General features: G+C 29.3%; 1 protein-coding gene across 3 annotated transcripts in view; it reads left to right on the forward strand.

The window, feature by feature from the left end:
• LOC136976787 (PR domain zinc finger protein 10-like) overlaps window positions 1-17960 on the forward strand; it is a 104997-nt gene that overhangs the window by 9878 nt on the left and 77159 nt on the right. For all 3 annotated transcript variants that reach the window (XM_067272151.1, XM_067272153.1, XM_067272154.1), the window contains exon 2: window positions 13098-13221. In XM_067272151.1, coding sequence (XP_067128252.1) covers window positions 13129-13221 — 93 coding nt within the window. In that variant the 5' untranslated portion in view covers window positions 13098-13128. The remainder of the gene's footprint in view (window positions 1-13097; window positions 13222-17960) is intronic.

Here is a 17960-nt window from a genome sequence, read left to right on the forward strand (position 1 = left end):
TTCAGTAGATGCTTGGAAATTTATCAGAGGATTTATGGTAGACTTTTCTTGATTTAATTTTGAAGGTTTCCTAGCTATCTCTGTTCTTGTTTTATCTTCTCTCCCCTGACTTACATTGCATATTGCCTTCCAAGCTGATATAGCCCCTCTTCATCCTTATGATTGATGCATTATCCTTTATTGGTTGCTTTAAATATGAAAATCTCAACACCATCTTGTATTTCAGCAAACACATTTATTAAGAACACATGTTTTCAGCATATTTCATAAACCTGCATCAGGTTTCCAACCTGGCTTCAATTTGATAACATATGAAATTGGAATGTTTTAAAATTGAAACTAGATTGGAAATCTGAGAGAGATTTATGAAATATGCCAAAAATGCTTATTCTTAATAAATGTGTTTGCTAAAAATGCAAGGGATGGTGTTGAGATTTACATGTTAAACAAAGCTGGAACAATGTGATGGTTATCAGTTCTGCATTAAATATTTCTGATGCCTCAAGAGTTCTAATGCATTTATTTCGAAAGTTTGTATCATCTCTGTTGTCTAAATATGTCTCAACCCCCAGCTCTGATGCAAGCCTAGTTGTTGGTTTCTTTCTTTCAATAGTACAGTACATTTGTGTTCTTTCAATCTGTATGCTAATGACCTACAGGTAAACCCTATATATTCTACCTCCTCTTCGACTCTATGATCTGTTAAAGGAATATGGTACACTCCCAGGACTGTATGTATGTTTATATCAGTGGTTCAACATAATGTGCAAACTGGTCCTGAATGTTCCACAAAAAAATTTTTATTGCAAATTTTTATTTCAATATACTACAATCAATGTTCCCTCTAATTTATTTTGTACATGAGCAGAACATGTACTTCTCTGAGTAAATAAATTTTTGCTGAGCAGATTCTGAGCAAAAAATTTTTCTGAGCATGCATATATAAAATATTATTTTTTCCTATAAAAATTAAAATAATTAACTATAAAGTAGAAATTAAAATTTATTTTAAAACATACTTCCATACAAAATATTATCTTTTGTCAATGATTTAATGTATTTAATCGAAATATACTTAGCAATAATCATGTTGCAGACAGAGTGAGAAATAAGTAAACAACAATTCAAATCAGTGTGCTTGCTCGCCTGCATGGCACATAAATTCTCGTGCACGGCAACAATTTTAGCAGTGTGTGGCTGCGCAGTCGCGCATCTTAGAGGGAACATTGACTACAATATATTATTACTTCATAGACAGTTCTATTCACTGCAGTAAAGTTTATTACTTTATTGCTTTATTGTTTTGTGACAATAGCTAACATGGAATTGCTTATTGATTTTTGAATGTATCAATGCTCATGTTCTGCATAATAAAAAGTATGTTCTGGAACTTCAGAAAGGTTGAGAACCATTGGTTCATAAGATCTCTTACTATTTTGTAAAATTTTGTACATTGAAGGCTTGTGTAAATGATTGAGAGTTGTTGTATCTTGTAATTTTCTTGTATATGTTGTTTAGTTTGGTTTCAAATTCTATTGTCATAAGGTTTGCACCCCTTGCTCATCCTATTGTTTTCTATCACATAGTGAAGTTTAAACTGTACAATCCATACTCAATTGGCAACCAACTCAGTTTGCCAATAACAATAACAAAGTTCAGAGTCCAATAAGTTCATGTATGCTTATCTGGTTTGTCAAGACGGCACCTTGAGACATTTATGCTGTATTGAAGACTAGTAGCTATCTTTTGTTGGCTTCTAGAAATGACTTAACGTCCCTGGACGAACTTGCTATCAATCTGAAGTTCCTCAGCAAACTTGAAGTGAACTTGATGAGTAACCTGAAGTTCCTGGACAAACTCTACGTAGACATGAAGCTCCAAAGCAAACTTGAACTTCTTCTGCTTCAATGTTGACCTTATATAGTCGTCGACAGTGGGCTAGGTGACCAATCAATGATTACCGGGCCATTGCCCTATTGGAGATATGTCGTGTGGTGTGATTCTCTGCTGACCAATCAGCAGTTACATCAGTGCTGCTCTGTCGGAGGTCCGCAGCATGACACAATGCCTTGCTAACCATCTCTGACCTGAGATGCATGTGTCGCTAATTCAAACACAACAGTCTTTCTTGGTCATTACCAGTTTTAAAAAGGTTGGAATCGTGTTCTTGCACAATCCGACCCTGACACACGTTTAATAGCAATGATCCTGTATATTTTGTGTTAATTGTTTAATCCTGTTTTTTTTTTTTTTTTTTTCAGGAAATTATGTTCTGCAGCTGTTCATTCTATTCTTTTAAGTTCTTGAATCTTGTATAAGTTACTTAAGCAGTGTGTGAATGCACACTTCACTAATGCTTAAACATTGCTATTTTATAGTTGTACAGACCATTAGAGTTGGCAGGGATGAAAAAGAGTTGATACCCTTGTTTCATGTATTTATTGGTATTAATTTTACCCTCTCTTACCATAATCATTAAATCTAAGTAATATACAAATGTATCATCATGGTCTAATTTTACCTCCAAGCCTTAAGGGTTGTTGTTAACCTTTAACATAAAACCTTTAATGTCCGGTTTATTCTTCGAGATCTGTGATCTATTTACTGATCACTTACTTACCATTTATATAAAATAATGTGTGAGAAGATGTTCAGTTAAGAATGTTTTAAACATTCTTACTGAACATCTTCCCACACATTATTTTATATAAATGTTAGTAGATTGTTAATAGTTATTTTACATAAATGTTTAAAAATGTTTTAGTTCAGAACATTTTTAAACACTCCATGTGAACGGATACATTAAAAAATCCAGTCATTTGAATTTTACATTGTTTGATCAACTTCAAAGTTTTTATGTTCAAATTCGTTTAGAAGATCCAGCTTGTTTTTTCTTGAGGAAGGACCCGGAAGGGGTTAAGAAAACTTTTGATTTATAAGTGAGAATTTGTATTATGCAGTTGTTAAAGGTTCACGTAAGTCAATTATTTTGGTTAAGAATGTTTTTTCTAGGGATTATATTACTAACTTGCAAAAGCCACCTTATAATCATAATCTGTAGGTAAGATGTGTTATGAGTTCAACATTAGGGACCCTTCTTTTGTAGTCACTGAGTTGAAGAATACCCTAATTGAAGACAAATACCGCACTGTTCTAGATTTTGTTTCAATATACCACTTGATATGTATAGATTCTTGCTTCTGTGCTTTGAGATTTCTTATTGGATAGGTAAACTTTGTTCCAAAACACCACTTTCAAATTTTGGAACTTGCTCATCTTATGTCACACACCAGTTTTTCAATACAAAAAATTTTCAAATTTTTTTTCCTGCTATTAAATCAATATTTCCACTAAAATAATGTACTAAAAAACTGTTAATAATGCTTATCTGTATTTCTTGATGAAATTTTAATAAGAGAGGAAGGCCCTCTCTTGTTAAAATTCCTGTATTTATCAGCTGTGGCTCCTATCCTTTTTTAACATAAAGAAATTATGGCCAGCCTTGCACTAATTATTTTTAACATAATCTTCTAATCTAGTATCCTCTAATCTAGTCATAAAAATCTAGCAACCCTAAGTATTTCTATGTTGAATAACTAAAAACCTGATAATTGAATCTTCACTTTGTGTTTGTGAATACATTTATCCTAAGATTTCATTTAAATGATTTTTCTAGTATGATTTTATTCTAAAATAATTTAGGAACTTGTTATAATTTGCAAATACTTCCAATAATCTGTTATAAAGCTTATCTTAAGAAAAATTATGCTTATGTTTTTCCTCATAAGCTTTTAGATATTTGTCCAGAACTGATTGTTATTGAAGTTTATTTTTATTCTTTTTACTTTAAAATTTATTACAAATTTATTCTTACAGTTAAACTCAATACACTTATGTCCTCTTTATAAAGTTTATTATGTACAGCTTTTTTCATCTATAACATATACCAGAAACAAAATAATTACAAAACATCTGCTCTCAAAGTTTTCCGGTATTAATTTTATAGAGCTGCCAATGACTTTTCTGATAAGTCAAATCTAGTTATATAAGCTTCATTTTTCTTAGTTCAGAATAGCCTAGCCTCTCTTTTTAACTCGACACCAACTCAACTATGTTCTGGACAGAATCTTTTCTTATAATTTTTTTTATATTCAAATGAACTGAGTTCTAAATAGCTGCTCTGTTGTTAGTGGGAATGATTCAGATAAAATTAGTTCTAATTAAGCATAGATAAATTATTAGTACAGGAACTTAAACTATGTCATAAACAAATTGGAAAATCTGGCTCATTGTAAAGGATGCATCGTTTTACAATGAGCCTGGCAAATTGAAAAATCATCTTGTATTTGCTGTTCAGCCTGACATTTCTTAGATGTTTTGCAATCAGTCTACACAGCTTTAGGCAATTAAAGAAGTAAAGTTTAGTGTGCTTAGTTAGCCTGATTGATTTTATACTTATTGTAATGAGACTTCTCTGCAGCAGACTTATTTGAAAACAGTATAAAAATTTGTGATGCAAAAAAAATGTTCATAAAATTGGAACAAAGAGTGGCATAATTAAGACCTGGTTCAGTAAAAACGACTTCTAGATGTCTGGTATGCAAATTCTTAAAGACATCCATGAAAAATATATATCTGTAAAGCTGTGGAGAAAGAATCAAATTTTGGGGACCAGGATTTGCTAGTTGTAAATGTATAGTATTTAAAAAAAAGTCAAACAAAAATGTGTGCATGTAAGAAGGTAAACCAACTGTTCACAACATAGTAGTTCATGTGTAAATATATAAATTGAACATTTGTATCTCAAGTGAAAATTGTAAGTCAATATTTTTCATTTTTTCCTAATTATAATACCATTTTTTTCAACAATTAACTGTGAATAAAGAAGTTTTCTGGCAACCTAATATTAATTTCATAAAATTTCAGTGTTCATAATTTGCAATATACACTATTACTATACATTATTTGTTGTCATGTCACAATTATGTTACTAAGTAATCATTATTTTCCAATTGAAATTATTATTCATTGTTATTGATTATTTTATATTATTCATTTTTGTATCACTGTTATGCTGTATTATGTTAATTATTTTAAGGTTACTTTTATAATACTAATCTTTCTTAGGCATCTGTCTTCTGTCTAATAAGCATTCCATGTCTTCAGTGTATTACAGTAAACTTGGATGAAATTAAGCTGATTGAGTGTAATTTCTTAATTGTTTAAAGGTGGGTTGATTGCAAAACACCTAAGAAATGTCAGGCTGAATAGCAAATACAAGATGATTTTTCAATTTTTTTCGGGCTCTTTGTAAAATGATGGTGCCCTTTACAATGAGCCATATTTTCCAATTTACATACATCATCTCTATCAGAACACTTGGTACTGTACCATGTTAAATTATAGGACATCTTTATATGATCAAAAAAGTCAAAAGGAACTATAGATGTGAAAAGAACTTTTAATAAAATATTATGCTCCACATTTTTTTACCTCTTCCTTCTACTTACAAGAAGTCGTCCAAGCTTTAATGTCCTGGATTTTGCTGAAATTTTATTACATTTTAGTGTACCCTTCCACTAATGCACAGTAATACAACTCGTGTCAATGAGAGTAGGTTATGAGAAATCATTGTTTAAACTTCTTCATGTGGGTTACATACCAAGTTCTATAAATAAATCAGAATGAGTAGGTGTGGATAAGTGATTAAGGCACCTGGTTAAAAGCTCAACATCACAGATTTATCCTGCTTTTTCATAATTTTTTCTGAAGTGTACAGTCCAATGAATTATTAGAAAATACAGTGGAACCTCGCTTAACAAGCATAATTCGTTCCAGAGTCTTACTCGTAATGCGAAACAATTTTTCCCATAGAAATTAATGTAAAATATGATAATGCGTTCCATGCCGAAAAAATGCTTAAATGTTTTATGTATAATGTTTATTCAAAAAAAATTGTACAATATACACTGTTAAGGAGCATGAATCATCATAATTTTTTCTTCTAGCACGGAATGAACCATCCTGGAATGAGAATTTGATTTGCAGAAACAAAAAAGAAATCACAGCTGATATGTTTGATAAACACTCCAAACGATATGCCAAATTCTTGGGTTATGTAAAGGCTATAATTAAATATTAGAAATTAATTAATTTGACTAGAGGTAGGCAGTTATGTTTCCATCTCATATTAAATTTAATAATTATAAATAGTTAATTTTTAATTCAGACATTTCTAAAATTTAATTTGGAATTGGTCATTAAATTTAATGACCCAAGAATTTGGCATATCATTTGGCGTGTTTATTATATAACGGGCTATGGTTGTTGATGTTTATAAGTAATATGTGTGAACACAAGTTTGGAAAAATATGTGATCACAAGCGACACTAAGATGCTAGCAGAAGGAGTGCTAAACACAGACTGATGGAGGATGCTGCATGCACACAATTCGGGACTTCCCCTCTCCTCATCACTCATTATGCAAAATATCGCTCGTTAAGCAAGGCAAATTTTTACAATTTGATTTGCTCGTTATGCGAAATACTCGTTGTGCAAGGTGCTCATTAAACGAGGTTCCACTGTATATTACGTGGGATCGACTTACTTTAATTAAAAAACAGGAGTGCTTATGTTCGATAACTGCAAATGTTTTCAAAGCCTCTTCTGGGTCCTTCTCAGGCTTCTACCTTCATTCCATAAAAGCTGGGCGTTAATATTCGAACACAATTTGAAAGGTATTCGATTCCTTAAGTGTGGTGTGTGAACCCAGTGTGTGGTGAAGTTAAGAAAATATATTTGTCCCAAAAATACTATTTTATAGGTATTAAAATTACATATTTTTAAACCAGCTACTGTAGGAAAAGTATGCATTTTCTATTCATAATTGTTGGTTTAAAAATATGTGAATGTATTTTTTTGATGTGGTATTTTTGGACCAAATATATTTTCTAATAATTCACTAGACTGCACAGTTTTCACAAAAAATTGTGAAAAAGTTGGAAAAAATAGATGTGACCTATAACATTGAACTTTTAACCTGGTGTTTTACTAATCCATACCTAATCATTGCTGCAATTTGTTTATAGAACTCGGTATATAATGCACCCAGTAAAGATGAAACAAAAATTCTCATAAACTTCTACTTGTTGGCATGAGTGATGTTATGCTGCATTAGTGGAAGGCATATTAAAAAATCAGGAAAAAATCCAGGCTGTTAAAACTTGGATATCCTCTTGTTGGATCATACACACTCAACAGGTCATATTTCATGAAGAGTTTATCTGGAATCATATTTTAGTTTGCTTTTTTACTCTTGTAGATAAATCCATCTAATGTAACAAACTATGATTTTTAATTAAATGAATTTGGATAAATATTTTAAACAGTTTTTTTTCATAAATTATCTCTATATCTAATTCTTAAATGATATTTGAGAAATTGAAAGATAAAGTTTAATTTAATATTTGCATATGTATAGACTTGTAATTTTTTTGTGTTGAACGGAATTCATTAACATTTTGTTTTTAGGTATGTGTAACTGCTGACATTGTTTATTTACTGTAGAATAGATGAATGATTTAATTAAAAAGATTTGCAATATATTTTTTATAATATACATAATTTGCATATTTCTGAAATATATTTTACTGCTTTATTATCAAATAAATTTTCTCTAACAACAATTTTATTTCTTTATGTCATATTTAGTTAAAATTGAAATTTTTTGTGTGTTGTGACATTTCAATGTAGACATTCTTTATATAGTATGACAAAGTGATAAATGTACAATTTAAAAATATAAGATTCAAAATTTGATAAATTGATAAGTTCAAAAACATTTCTGAAGTTAATTTTCATCTATAAGAAATAGCTTGAAATAAAAGAAATTTTAATTATTAAGTTTAGAACAAATTTAAATTTTTTCTATTCAATAAACTATTGATTAAATAATAATAAACCTTACTGGTATTTAAAAAAAAAAGATTATGTAAGATATTTTACTAAAAAATGAGATATATTAAATAAGAGACAATTTATATGAAATTCATTAAAGTATTCATTACATAAATAAATAAAATATTTAAAACTTAAGCAGTCAAAGATTTTACTTTACTTTTCATTTTTGTTTCTTGGAAATGCTATCAATTTTCTTTGTAATTTTTCAATGAATTAATATTGACTATTTTTTTTTAGTTTTAGAAATCTTAAATGTGTTACTGTTTTTTCCTCCCTTTATTTATTTATACATTTCATTTGCACTTTAACATTAGTTAAAAATTTATGTAATTTACTATATAAACATCATTTCAAAGCTATTATTTTTAGTATAAATTTATTTTATTGAGTTATTACATAAAAATAAGATCATTTATTAAACATATGTACTTAAAACTTCTCATAATAAGCATAGCATTTTATTAAATCTAAATATTTTCAATATATTATGATTTATTTTCAAGATTTTTCAAAGATATTTAGGTGATTATTGAAAGTAAAGTATAAGTTATAAGTAGCTTCAAGTATAGCAATAGATTTATAAAAATAATAATAAATAAATAATTGAATATTATTTGATAAACTGGTGTTTATAATCAAACTTCAATTTCTTCTTTGAAACCATGTTTTGTTGATTGTTGGACTATGAATTCAGAGTTGAGTTTTAATTAAACACTTGGCTTTATTTTCATCTTTATTTAGTTGATACGTGCCATTTGCACGTTTCGGGCATAAAGCCCCTCATCAGTTAACATTATCATATTTGATCTGCTATGCAGACAAGGTTTAAACTCAGATGACACATGTATCTTATTTTTTATAAATGGAGTAATCTCTTTTACACAAAATATTTATATCTTGTATCTTCTCAATCATGTCACTCCAATGAAATGGCTGTATTATTTTCTTGATGGAATTTGCCGTTTCTGTAATTGAAATTTTCTATTTCAAATCTTCAATGTCATACTATATAAGTACTTTACTTCAAATAATTGAATAAATTGCATTTTATGTAAATGTAGATAGTATTATAAGAAAAATAAGTAAATTATTTCAGTTTTTAATTTTTTAATTACTTCACAATTTATAATAGTGATGATGTATATAATACTTAATTATAAAGTGTGTTATTGAATATAAAAACATAACATTTTTATTTTATAAGCTAATACATATTTTTTAATGCATAATAAATTTGATTAAAATATTTATAAACTACATCAAATTGACTTTGTAGAAGTCACTTAAATAGGAGTTGATAAAAATTCATAGAACTTATAAGATATTCTTCAAATGGGTTAGTGTCATTTTATTTCAGTATTATAAAACTGAAGTACAAAGATAATTTTTATTATTTCAATTTTAATATTGAAATGAAACATGAAAGTTTATCTGAAGAATGCTATATTTAATAATGAAAATGTTACTATTCAGAATACGAAGAAACTAATAGACTATAATAAAGATATGGTTTAGAATTTTAGACTTTAAGTGCTTATTTTCTTCTATTGATAGTTAAAATCTGACAATTTAATTTATGAAATTTTATATGTGAGATTGTTTTTCTTTAAAATATTTTTCATCAATATTTACCAATACAATTTTCTGAAAACTTTTTTTTTTAAAGTGGAGAAATAATAAGAGATATATGGAGGAGAAATAATATCTTATGATAAATCTCTCTCTGTATTGATTATTTTATGTCTTTATTATTTTGTTTCTGATTTCTTATGTTCCATTTCTATATATATAATATTTTTTATGACTTTTGTATAACTTTTCCCATTCCCTTTTTTTTTTAAAGTGCTTTTTCTATTGTTATTGTATTTAAATATTTTTCATAATTGATGAAATAGATAAAATGTAATGACATTTAATACTACATATACCACATACAAACTCAATTTGCAGTAATGTTCTTAGAAATAATTAATCAACACTTTTACTAAAAATTGTTTACTTATTTCTAAGAATATAAAACACACTCAGTCAATTGGTATTAATCTACTTCATTATGAAATAGGTGCCTAATGGTAAAAATCAAAGTAAATTCTAAGAATGTTTTATATGTAACTATAAATGATTTATTGTTTATAAATGGGGTGTTATAGAATATTATTCTTTACATTTTATTCATTTTTTTAGTTAATTATAGCTTATTAAAATTCTGCAATATAATAGTCTTAAGTCTATAAAAATTGTAGGCCTATAAGACTACTTTTTTAATATTTTGATCTTTTTTTTTTTGTGATTGAGAATAATCTGTATGTTTCCAGTTATAAAGAATATGCCTTGTTTTTAAGCAATTTGTAAATATTTTGAAGAGGAGATGATTTTATGATAGCTCTGCTTTCTTTTAATATTCTATCCAGACATTGGTGTCTAGTCTATTTTCATAGAAGTGTGGTTATACCTCAGTGCTTGAACTGCTCCCAACTTGAATGATTCAGTTTTTGGACATATGTTCAGGAAAAAATTGCTCAATACTCAATTGTTTGTTTGGCAATTGACCTAACAATGACAACTTGTTAGAATATATTTTCAATTACCAGTAGTAATAAATATTTTTATTTTAACTTTAATTTTGTCATCCATAAAATAATTTTCTATGATAAAAATTAGTAAGTAATTTAAAATGAAAATGAAATCCTAGAATTGCTTATCTTGTAAGACAAAATTATACTTGATCCAGTGTTTTCCCCCACTTAATGCATATGGAACTCGATCATCACATTTTGCAACTGTTCTAGTTAATAAAATGTTTGAACAATACATGTCTGTGATACATTAAGATTTGTTGCAAGTTCACAAGTTATCTGTTGATTTTTAACAATTTCTTCCTGCAATTTTTCTTTGTTGACAGCTTTGAGTATATTGTATGTTGTGTATCCTTTAGTTTATCAAAATTTCCACAATGAAATTTCTTAAATCATATTTGACATATTTAAAGTTTAAGTGCATCTTTCCTATACATCTTATGCATCTTTTTTTACTGTTTGTAGTGTTTGTAGTGTTATATCCTTTCCAAAACTCAAAAAGCATAATATGCCAGATATGCTTTTATCTACAGATTTTTATTTTATTTTAACTTGATTTTACTCAAACAAAATATGGAAGTGAAAAGTTCAAAATAAGCTTTTAAACAAAGACTTTATTAGCAATAATATTAAATTATTGTATATAATATTAAAATGTTAAATTTCACAACTGTTATGATTAAATCACACATCTGTGTTAAGTAATGACAGCTGTTAAAAGTACACAAAAACTTTACATTACCCAAGAAAAGTAACAGACATATTTTGCCACTCTGCATATGTATATTCCTGGCTGAAACAAAGGAAATATCTTTCTTTCTGTAGCTGTTGCTCAGTTCAAGACTCTGCTAAACTTTGTTGTAAACTTTCACATTTCTTTGCATTTTTTGTTTTTTATGATTTATGCATACTAGGCTTGTAAACTTTTTGTAAAATTTGTGTTGAATTCTAGTTCATATGCTTTTGTAAGTGTGTTTTTGGGGATCTTGAATGGATTAATCTAACTTAGAATATTCCTTTTGGGAAAATTCATTCAGTACCCAAACAGATAGGCATTTAAACTTAATTCATTCCAGAAGGCTGTTCGAGTATTGTATATTTCACTTATGGTCTAAGATCTGATGGTAAAAGTCCATCCTTTATACATGGGGTGTTTTTTCTAATTTTGCTCTCTTAAGACACTTCTCTGGTAAATGGAAATTTTTCAGGGTGACGGGACTTTTACCAATCTGATCATTACATTCTCTTCTCTTTAGAAGGTTTGTTTTGTTATGATTCTTGCTAGAATGCAATTATTGCTATTACTACCTTATTTATATTTGTTATACAATCTTGCTTTTCATACCTTACATTCTGTAAATGCAATACATGACTTGATGGCCAACAATGTGATTGAACTGATAATTAAATCTTGTATCATTATACATTCATCATAAACTGTGAGTCCAATCTTAGCTTTGGATAGGTTATCTTTCTTTTTTAGCTAGTATTACACTGCAGGTTTTTCAGAAATATACACTTAATATATTTTGCTTGTGCTGAATGTTTGCAACTTTCTAGCTAAAGGGTAGGGTTTAAAATAATTTAAATATATAATTTGAAGAATATTTTTATGTTCAAAAATATCAATTGTGGAGAAAAACACATTTAAATACTGATAAATGTAATTTTATTTTCAAATTAATATTCTAAGATTTCATAAACTAGACATATTTGGTTCAAATTTCATAAAATAAATAATAATCAAAATAAAGACTGATTCAAGTTATTTTGAAAATCCTATACAGCTTACCCTTGATAATCCAACAGGTATGGGACCAAAGAGGGTGTCGGATTACCGAAAGTGATTACATATTTGGCATTGTTTTGCTAGCAGTAGCCTACAATATTCCTACATTTTATGAGCTGCCTAGGTTAATATGGAAATGAAACACTCATTTCGGTTAACTAAAACATGTTTATTAAAAAAAATATGGAAGCCAATAGATGTATATACAGTATGTATAGGCATAAATAATACAGAACGTACAGAACTGTTCATGGAAAACACAAGAAATGTGTATCATCGTGTAAGAATTGGGTGGGGAGATTCATGTCGCAACATCCTTCTGTGCAAGCAGACACGTAACAGGATGGGGACTACGGTGACCTTGACAGGAGGTGTGTCGGACTACTGAGCATGTCGGATTACAAAAGCGTTGGATTATCAAGGGTCAGCTGTATAGCATTTTTCTTGAGTTAATTTGTGAGATCAATTTTATAATTTTTTTAATCCATTACTATATATTTCTAAAATTTACAAAAGCCTGGAAGAAGCTCAATAGATGGGTAGAGGGACTTAAAGTCCAACACCGTGATATATTGGGGAAAGTGACATCCTTCAAAAGGGTTGAGTTCCATTAGGCTAGTGACACTATAAGAGTACCTCTCAAGACCCTACAGCCCTCCCCCAAATACTTCATGGTGTTGGACTTTAAGTACCTTCTAAAATATAGTCAGAATTAAACTAGATTAATGTTATTTTTATTTTAATGTAATTTTAATTTTATTTAAATATTACAGGCTTATGGTTTAGTTTGCCTCTACCAATTTCATGGCAACAAATCAAGCTGAGCCCTCTACAAGTAGCACTACACCGTCTGTAACAGAAGTTGTATGGACTCATCATACCTTTTCAAACAATGAGGTTGGTTGAATTTCAGTATGAAAAATACAGTATAAGAATTCAAATTTTAAATAAATATTTAAATTTTTATTTATATCACTTATTGTATATTAACAAAATTCAGATCTAAATGCTAATTCCAGCAGTAAATGAACATTAAACTTTCTTGTTCACTTACTGCTGGAATTAGCATTTAGATGTGAATTTTGTTAGTATAGTTACAGTTTATATGTGCTAGTTTTTTTTTGTATTGTATATTGTTGCTATCTAGAAACATTTTTAGATCCAGCAATTATTTTTTAAATAAAATGAATGTTTTCAGCTGCTTTTATCAACAATCTTCAGTTTTTAAGTATGGAGCATCATCCAAATATAACATTATCATCTAGAATGTCTTGTGACTCAATATGATTTAATGTTTAAATGTTAAATCAAACACTTTTATATTTAAATATTAAGTACAAAATGAAGTAATAAAGAGAAATATAAAGTATTACAAATGTAATAAAATATTAATCAAATTTTTACTATATTTTTGTGAATTCTCTGGCATGTTGGTCTATCTGGGGAGACCATGAAATCAGATATTTCCATATGGTAAAAACCAGCATGCCAATTTATCTCAGAAAATTCCAGTTTAAAGGAGGTTACACATCCTTCTTTAGAGGGCACGTTAATTAATTAAAAAAACAAATAAGTTTAATTCAAAACTGTGAAACTGTCAGCAACACTATGATTATATATTCAATTTCTGCATTTTGTTTTCTTTCTAATAATGTAAAATACTTGTGGAATGTTGAAAGTGCTTTTTTTTTAATGTTTCTTTTATCCAGAGGGCAATTCTCTGGGCTTGCTTAGCATGCACTGCCTGCTTAAGAGAGAGTTTTGACTGTCAATATATTTTTTATATGAGAACAAATATGCCAATAATAATTTATTCTAAAATGTAAACTCTTTTGACATTTGTATTTCCTTTTACACTGGCAGCTAGCGGCTAGCCATTTTAAGTTAGTGCCATGCTTGCGGGAACTCGATTGCTTGCTCATGTGGAGGTTTTCCACAGCAAACAAGTGCATGCGCATGACATTATTTGAAGCCTGGCCAAGTTGTATCGAAAGCTTGTGGTACCCAGTCAGTATACATAGAAATTTTATCATCATGTTATGAAAGATAAAGGTCAAAAATTCTAAAGTTTATCTTTTTGCAAAATACACCAACATCTACCGTAAATAATCGGACTAAATTTTGGATATATGATTAAAGATTAGAAATAAATTTGGCACTAGAGGTAGGCGTTAGGCACCATCCTCTAGTACCAAATTTATTTCTAATCTTTAATCATATATCCAAAATTTAGCCCAATTATTTACAGCAGATGTTGGTGTATTGGCTTGGGATATCAGGTTTGGTTTGATGTTTATTTGTATATTGGTGCATTTCTTAATAATTTTTCAAAAAAATTGCACTACTGTCGTCATAAAGAAATTTTGCATTTCTGGACATCAAAGTTCTTTAACACCACATGATAAAAATAGGAAGTTGTTGTTGACATCTTGAATGACAGATCACTATTTTTAAATTAGTCACTTTTTCCAAACTATTTTGGCAATATATCACTTTTTCTGCTGTTATGAACATTTTTGTGACATCAAGCTGTTGTATGTTACTTCATTAATTAATGTTTAAATACTTAAATTGCGACACCCATAATGTCTTTCCCTTGTTGCATGTTGAAAACTTCATGTTATTACATGACTTTTGAGGTCTTAAAAATGTTAGTTATGCAGTATCATAAATTTGAGAGCACAGTCTAACATCGACAAAATTTTTTTCCAAAGTATAGTATTTTTATTTTTTCTGAGATCCTGAAAATTATCTTTTACACCATCAATTTGAGGGCAGGTGTAGTTAAATCAGTCTAAACATGAAAACCAAGTCAAAGATAATGATAAACAAACGTAATTTAAAAGACACTATTTATCATTTTTCAATTTTTGTTTTAATAATAATGATGATGTAACAAAACTACAGATTAAATTTTTTTTCAAGTTTGTTAATATTTTATAAAATTTGAAAAGTATATTAAGGGACAATTTTAATAAATTTATAGCTTCGTAACAGATTACAGGATTTATTGATGAATAATAAATAAAAACAATATTTTACTTTTCCAGCTTGTTATGTATGATAACATGGGAAAATATTGAAATCATGTCAAATTTGAACCTCCAAGTTTATTGCAAATCTCTGCATTTTGTGAGACCATCTGAATCCAAAATTGGCAAAAAAAAAAAAATTCTGTTTGTTTTGGCATCTATTTCATTTAACATCTCAGGTTGGGGTAATGAGTAAGAAATGAAATTTAGCACAGTAGCTTGTGTGTAAAGGGCATTGATGCTATTAAATTTTGGTGGTTATAGATCAAAGAGTGGGAAGATAGATAGTAAGAGTATAACTATATAAATCAGCAATGATTGTCTACACCACTGATATGTCACTTGCAACTAGAGGATTTGATCCTGGGATCCCGCCCACTTTTTAGTCCCAAAATTTTTGGGATTAAGTTTTTCTGATCCCGAGATTTTCGGGATTGACATCATTTTAAAAAAGTTGCAAAATAGACTGCATGAAGCAAAACGTTCAGTGCCAGTGCTCTTAACAGAATTGCTTGCCTATCATTTTAATATAAAACTTCTTGTATTTTGAACTAAAATGATAGGCAAGCAGTTCTCACTGGGTTACCTGGTAATATACTTCATTTTTGTATTTTTGAATTTTTGCGGGTGCCAATCGATTTTCTGGTGCAGTCAAGAGCACTTTTGGTTGGCTGTAGAGTTCTAACATGACCCTTCAAAAATTCTAATAAGTCATTCAATGGAGGAATATCATCACCCTTAAGTGAGCACTCCCACCAGCCTCTGGTTGTTGCATCCAATTTAAATTGAATAATGAACATAAATAATATGCTCGAAAACTCATCTATATTAAAATTTAGAGCTTCTAAGGATCGAATACACTTTGTAGTTGATTAAACAAAATTGTAACATGTGTCAGATGTGTTTACGTTATCTAGCATTGATGTACAGATGCTCATCAATGCTAGATAACATAAACACAGCTGTCCACACCTGATAACATAAACACACCAGTCCACAGCTCTGTCACACATGTGTATATATGTGTGACAGAGCATATATGCACAACAGCATATATCAGCATATGTATATGTGCAACAAATTTAGAAGCAGACTTGGTGATGAGACACTGGATGCGTTGTTATTTCTCAGATCATATTTTCGCAATTCAAATTAGAATGTTTCTATTAGATTAGTTTTCTTTATATTTAAGAAAAATTTGACTGATTAATATTATTTTTAAATACTTTTTGCTAAAAAACTTACTTTACTACCTACTTACTAGGTTGTTGCATGAAAGTCATCTATTTAGTCGATGTTAAGAGAGATTTTTGTTAATTTTCAACATTTATTTGTATAGTTGTTACATAAAGGTTTTTTCAATTTATGTAAGTTTAAAGAGATCTCACTGATGCTTGAAAAATACCTTTAACCTGAAGACTGAGTGATTTTAACTCTGGTTAGTCTGACTCTAGTAAGTCTGATTAGTTAGAGTGATTAGATTAGGAAGGTGTATACCATAAAATACATTGATTTTTGTCTAAATTTTGATTTGTTGATTAAAGAGCTGATTTCTGTAAGATTTTTTTATTTTTTATTTTTTATTAAATCTCAATACCGAAATAATCCCAGAATCCCAGGATTGACTAAGTATAATCCCGAAATCCCGGGATTAGAAATAAGGGCTGGGATCGAATTCCCTACTTGCAACACTTAATGTAGAAAAATATTAATGAGTTATTAACACTTTCTTCTGATACTTACACTTCAGCATATTTAATGACTACTCAGAACAGTTTTCTAGACTGGAATGTAAGTACAGTGCATAGTACTAAAACACTTTGCAGAACCAAAAAACTCACAGAAGGACTTTGTCCATGATTATTTACTGGAGTTTTTTGATTTTTCAGGGTATTCTAGTACTGTATATTTAATGACTTTCATTTAATAATAATTTTTTGAATTCTCATGATAAAATACAGTATTTATATAAAACCTCTATTACCATTTCATAAATGTATTGATTCCATTGGGGTATTGATTTTGGCTACGGATATTAAACAATTCTGTTTTGGAATGGATGATACTTATAAGGATTACTTACTATTAGTGGAAAATAACTCTAGGCACATGAAAGCATAAGTTGACACAGGTGGATAACAAGTTTATGGATTAAAATAAACCCTTCTAACCTTTTAACCGGTGTTCTATTTTTAGAATCGCGTCGTTCTATTTTCAGAATCACAAACGTTTTCACAGCCCCTCCTGGGCTCTTCTTCAGGCTTCGTCGAATAGGCCTTTAACATTCGAATAAATATTCAATTTGAATTTCTTTTCGGAATATTACCACGTGCAGCAGCTGGATATTTGTACTGCGCATGCTCCATGCTCCTCGCTTTAAACCCTGTTTTCTAGCAAAACCTGCCATGCGCTCGATAGGATCATTTCCTCCTTATGATTAACGCAGGCACTACGTAATCCTGCCTTAAATATCTCCATGGCTTCTAGCCATTTCAATTGCTGTGGGTTATAGCTGGGTATAATGATTTTTGCCGCATGCAGGTCCACCGTTATCTCCTCTTCCGATGCGTACGTCGCCAGGGCCGTAGTGTATCTACCGTGCTG

This window comes from Centruroides vittatus, unplaced genomic scaffold (genome assembly GCF_030686945.1).
Source record: "Centruroides vittatus isolate TY-2023 unplaced genomic scaffold, ASM3068694v2 contig_425, whole genome shotgun sequence".
NCBI classification, from domain to species: Eukaryota; Metazoa; Arthropoda; class Arachnida; order Scorpiones; family Buthidae; genus Centruroides; species Centruroides vittatus.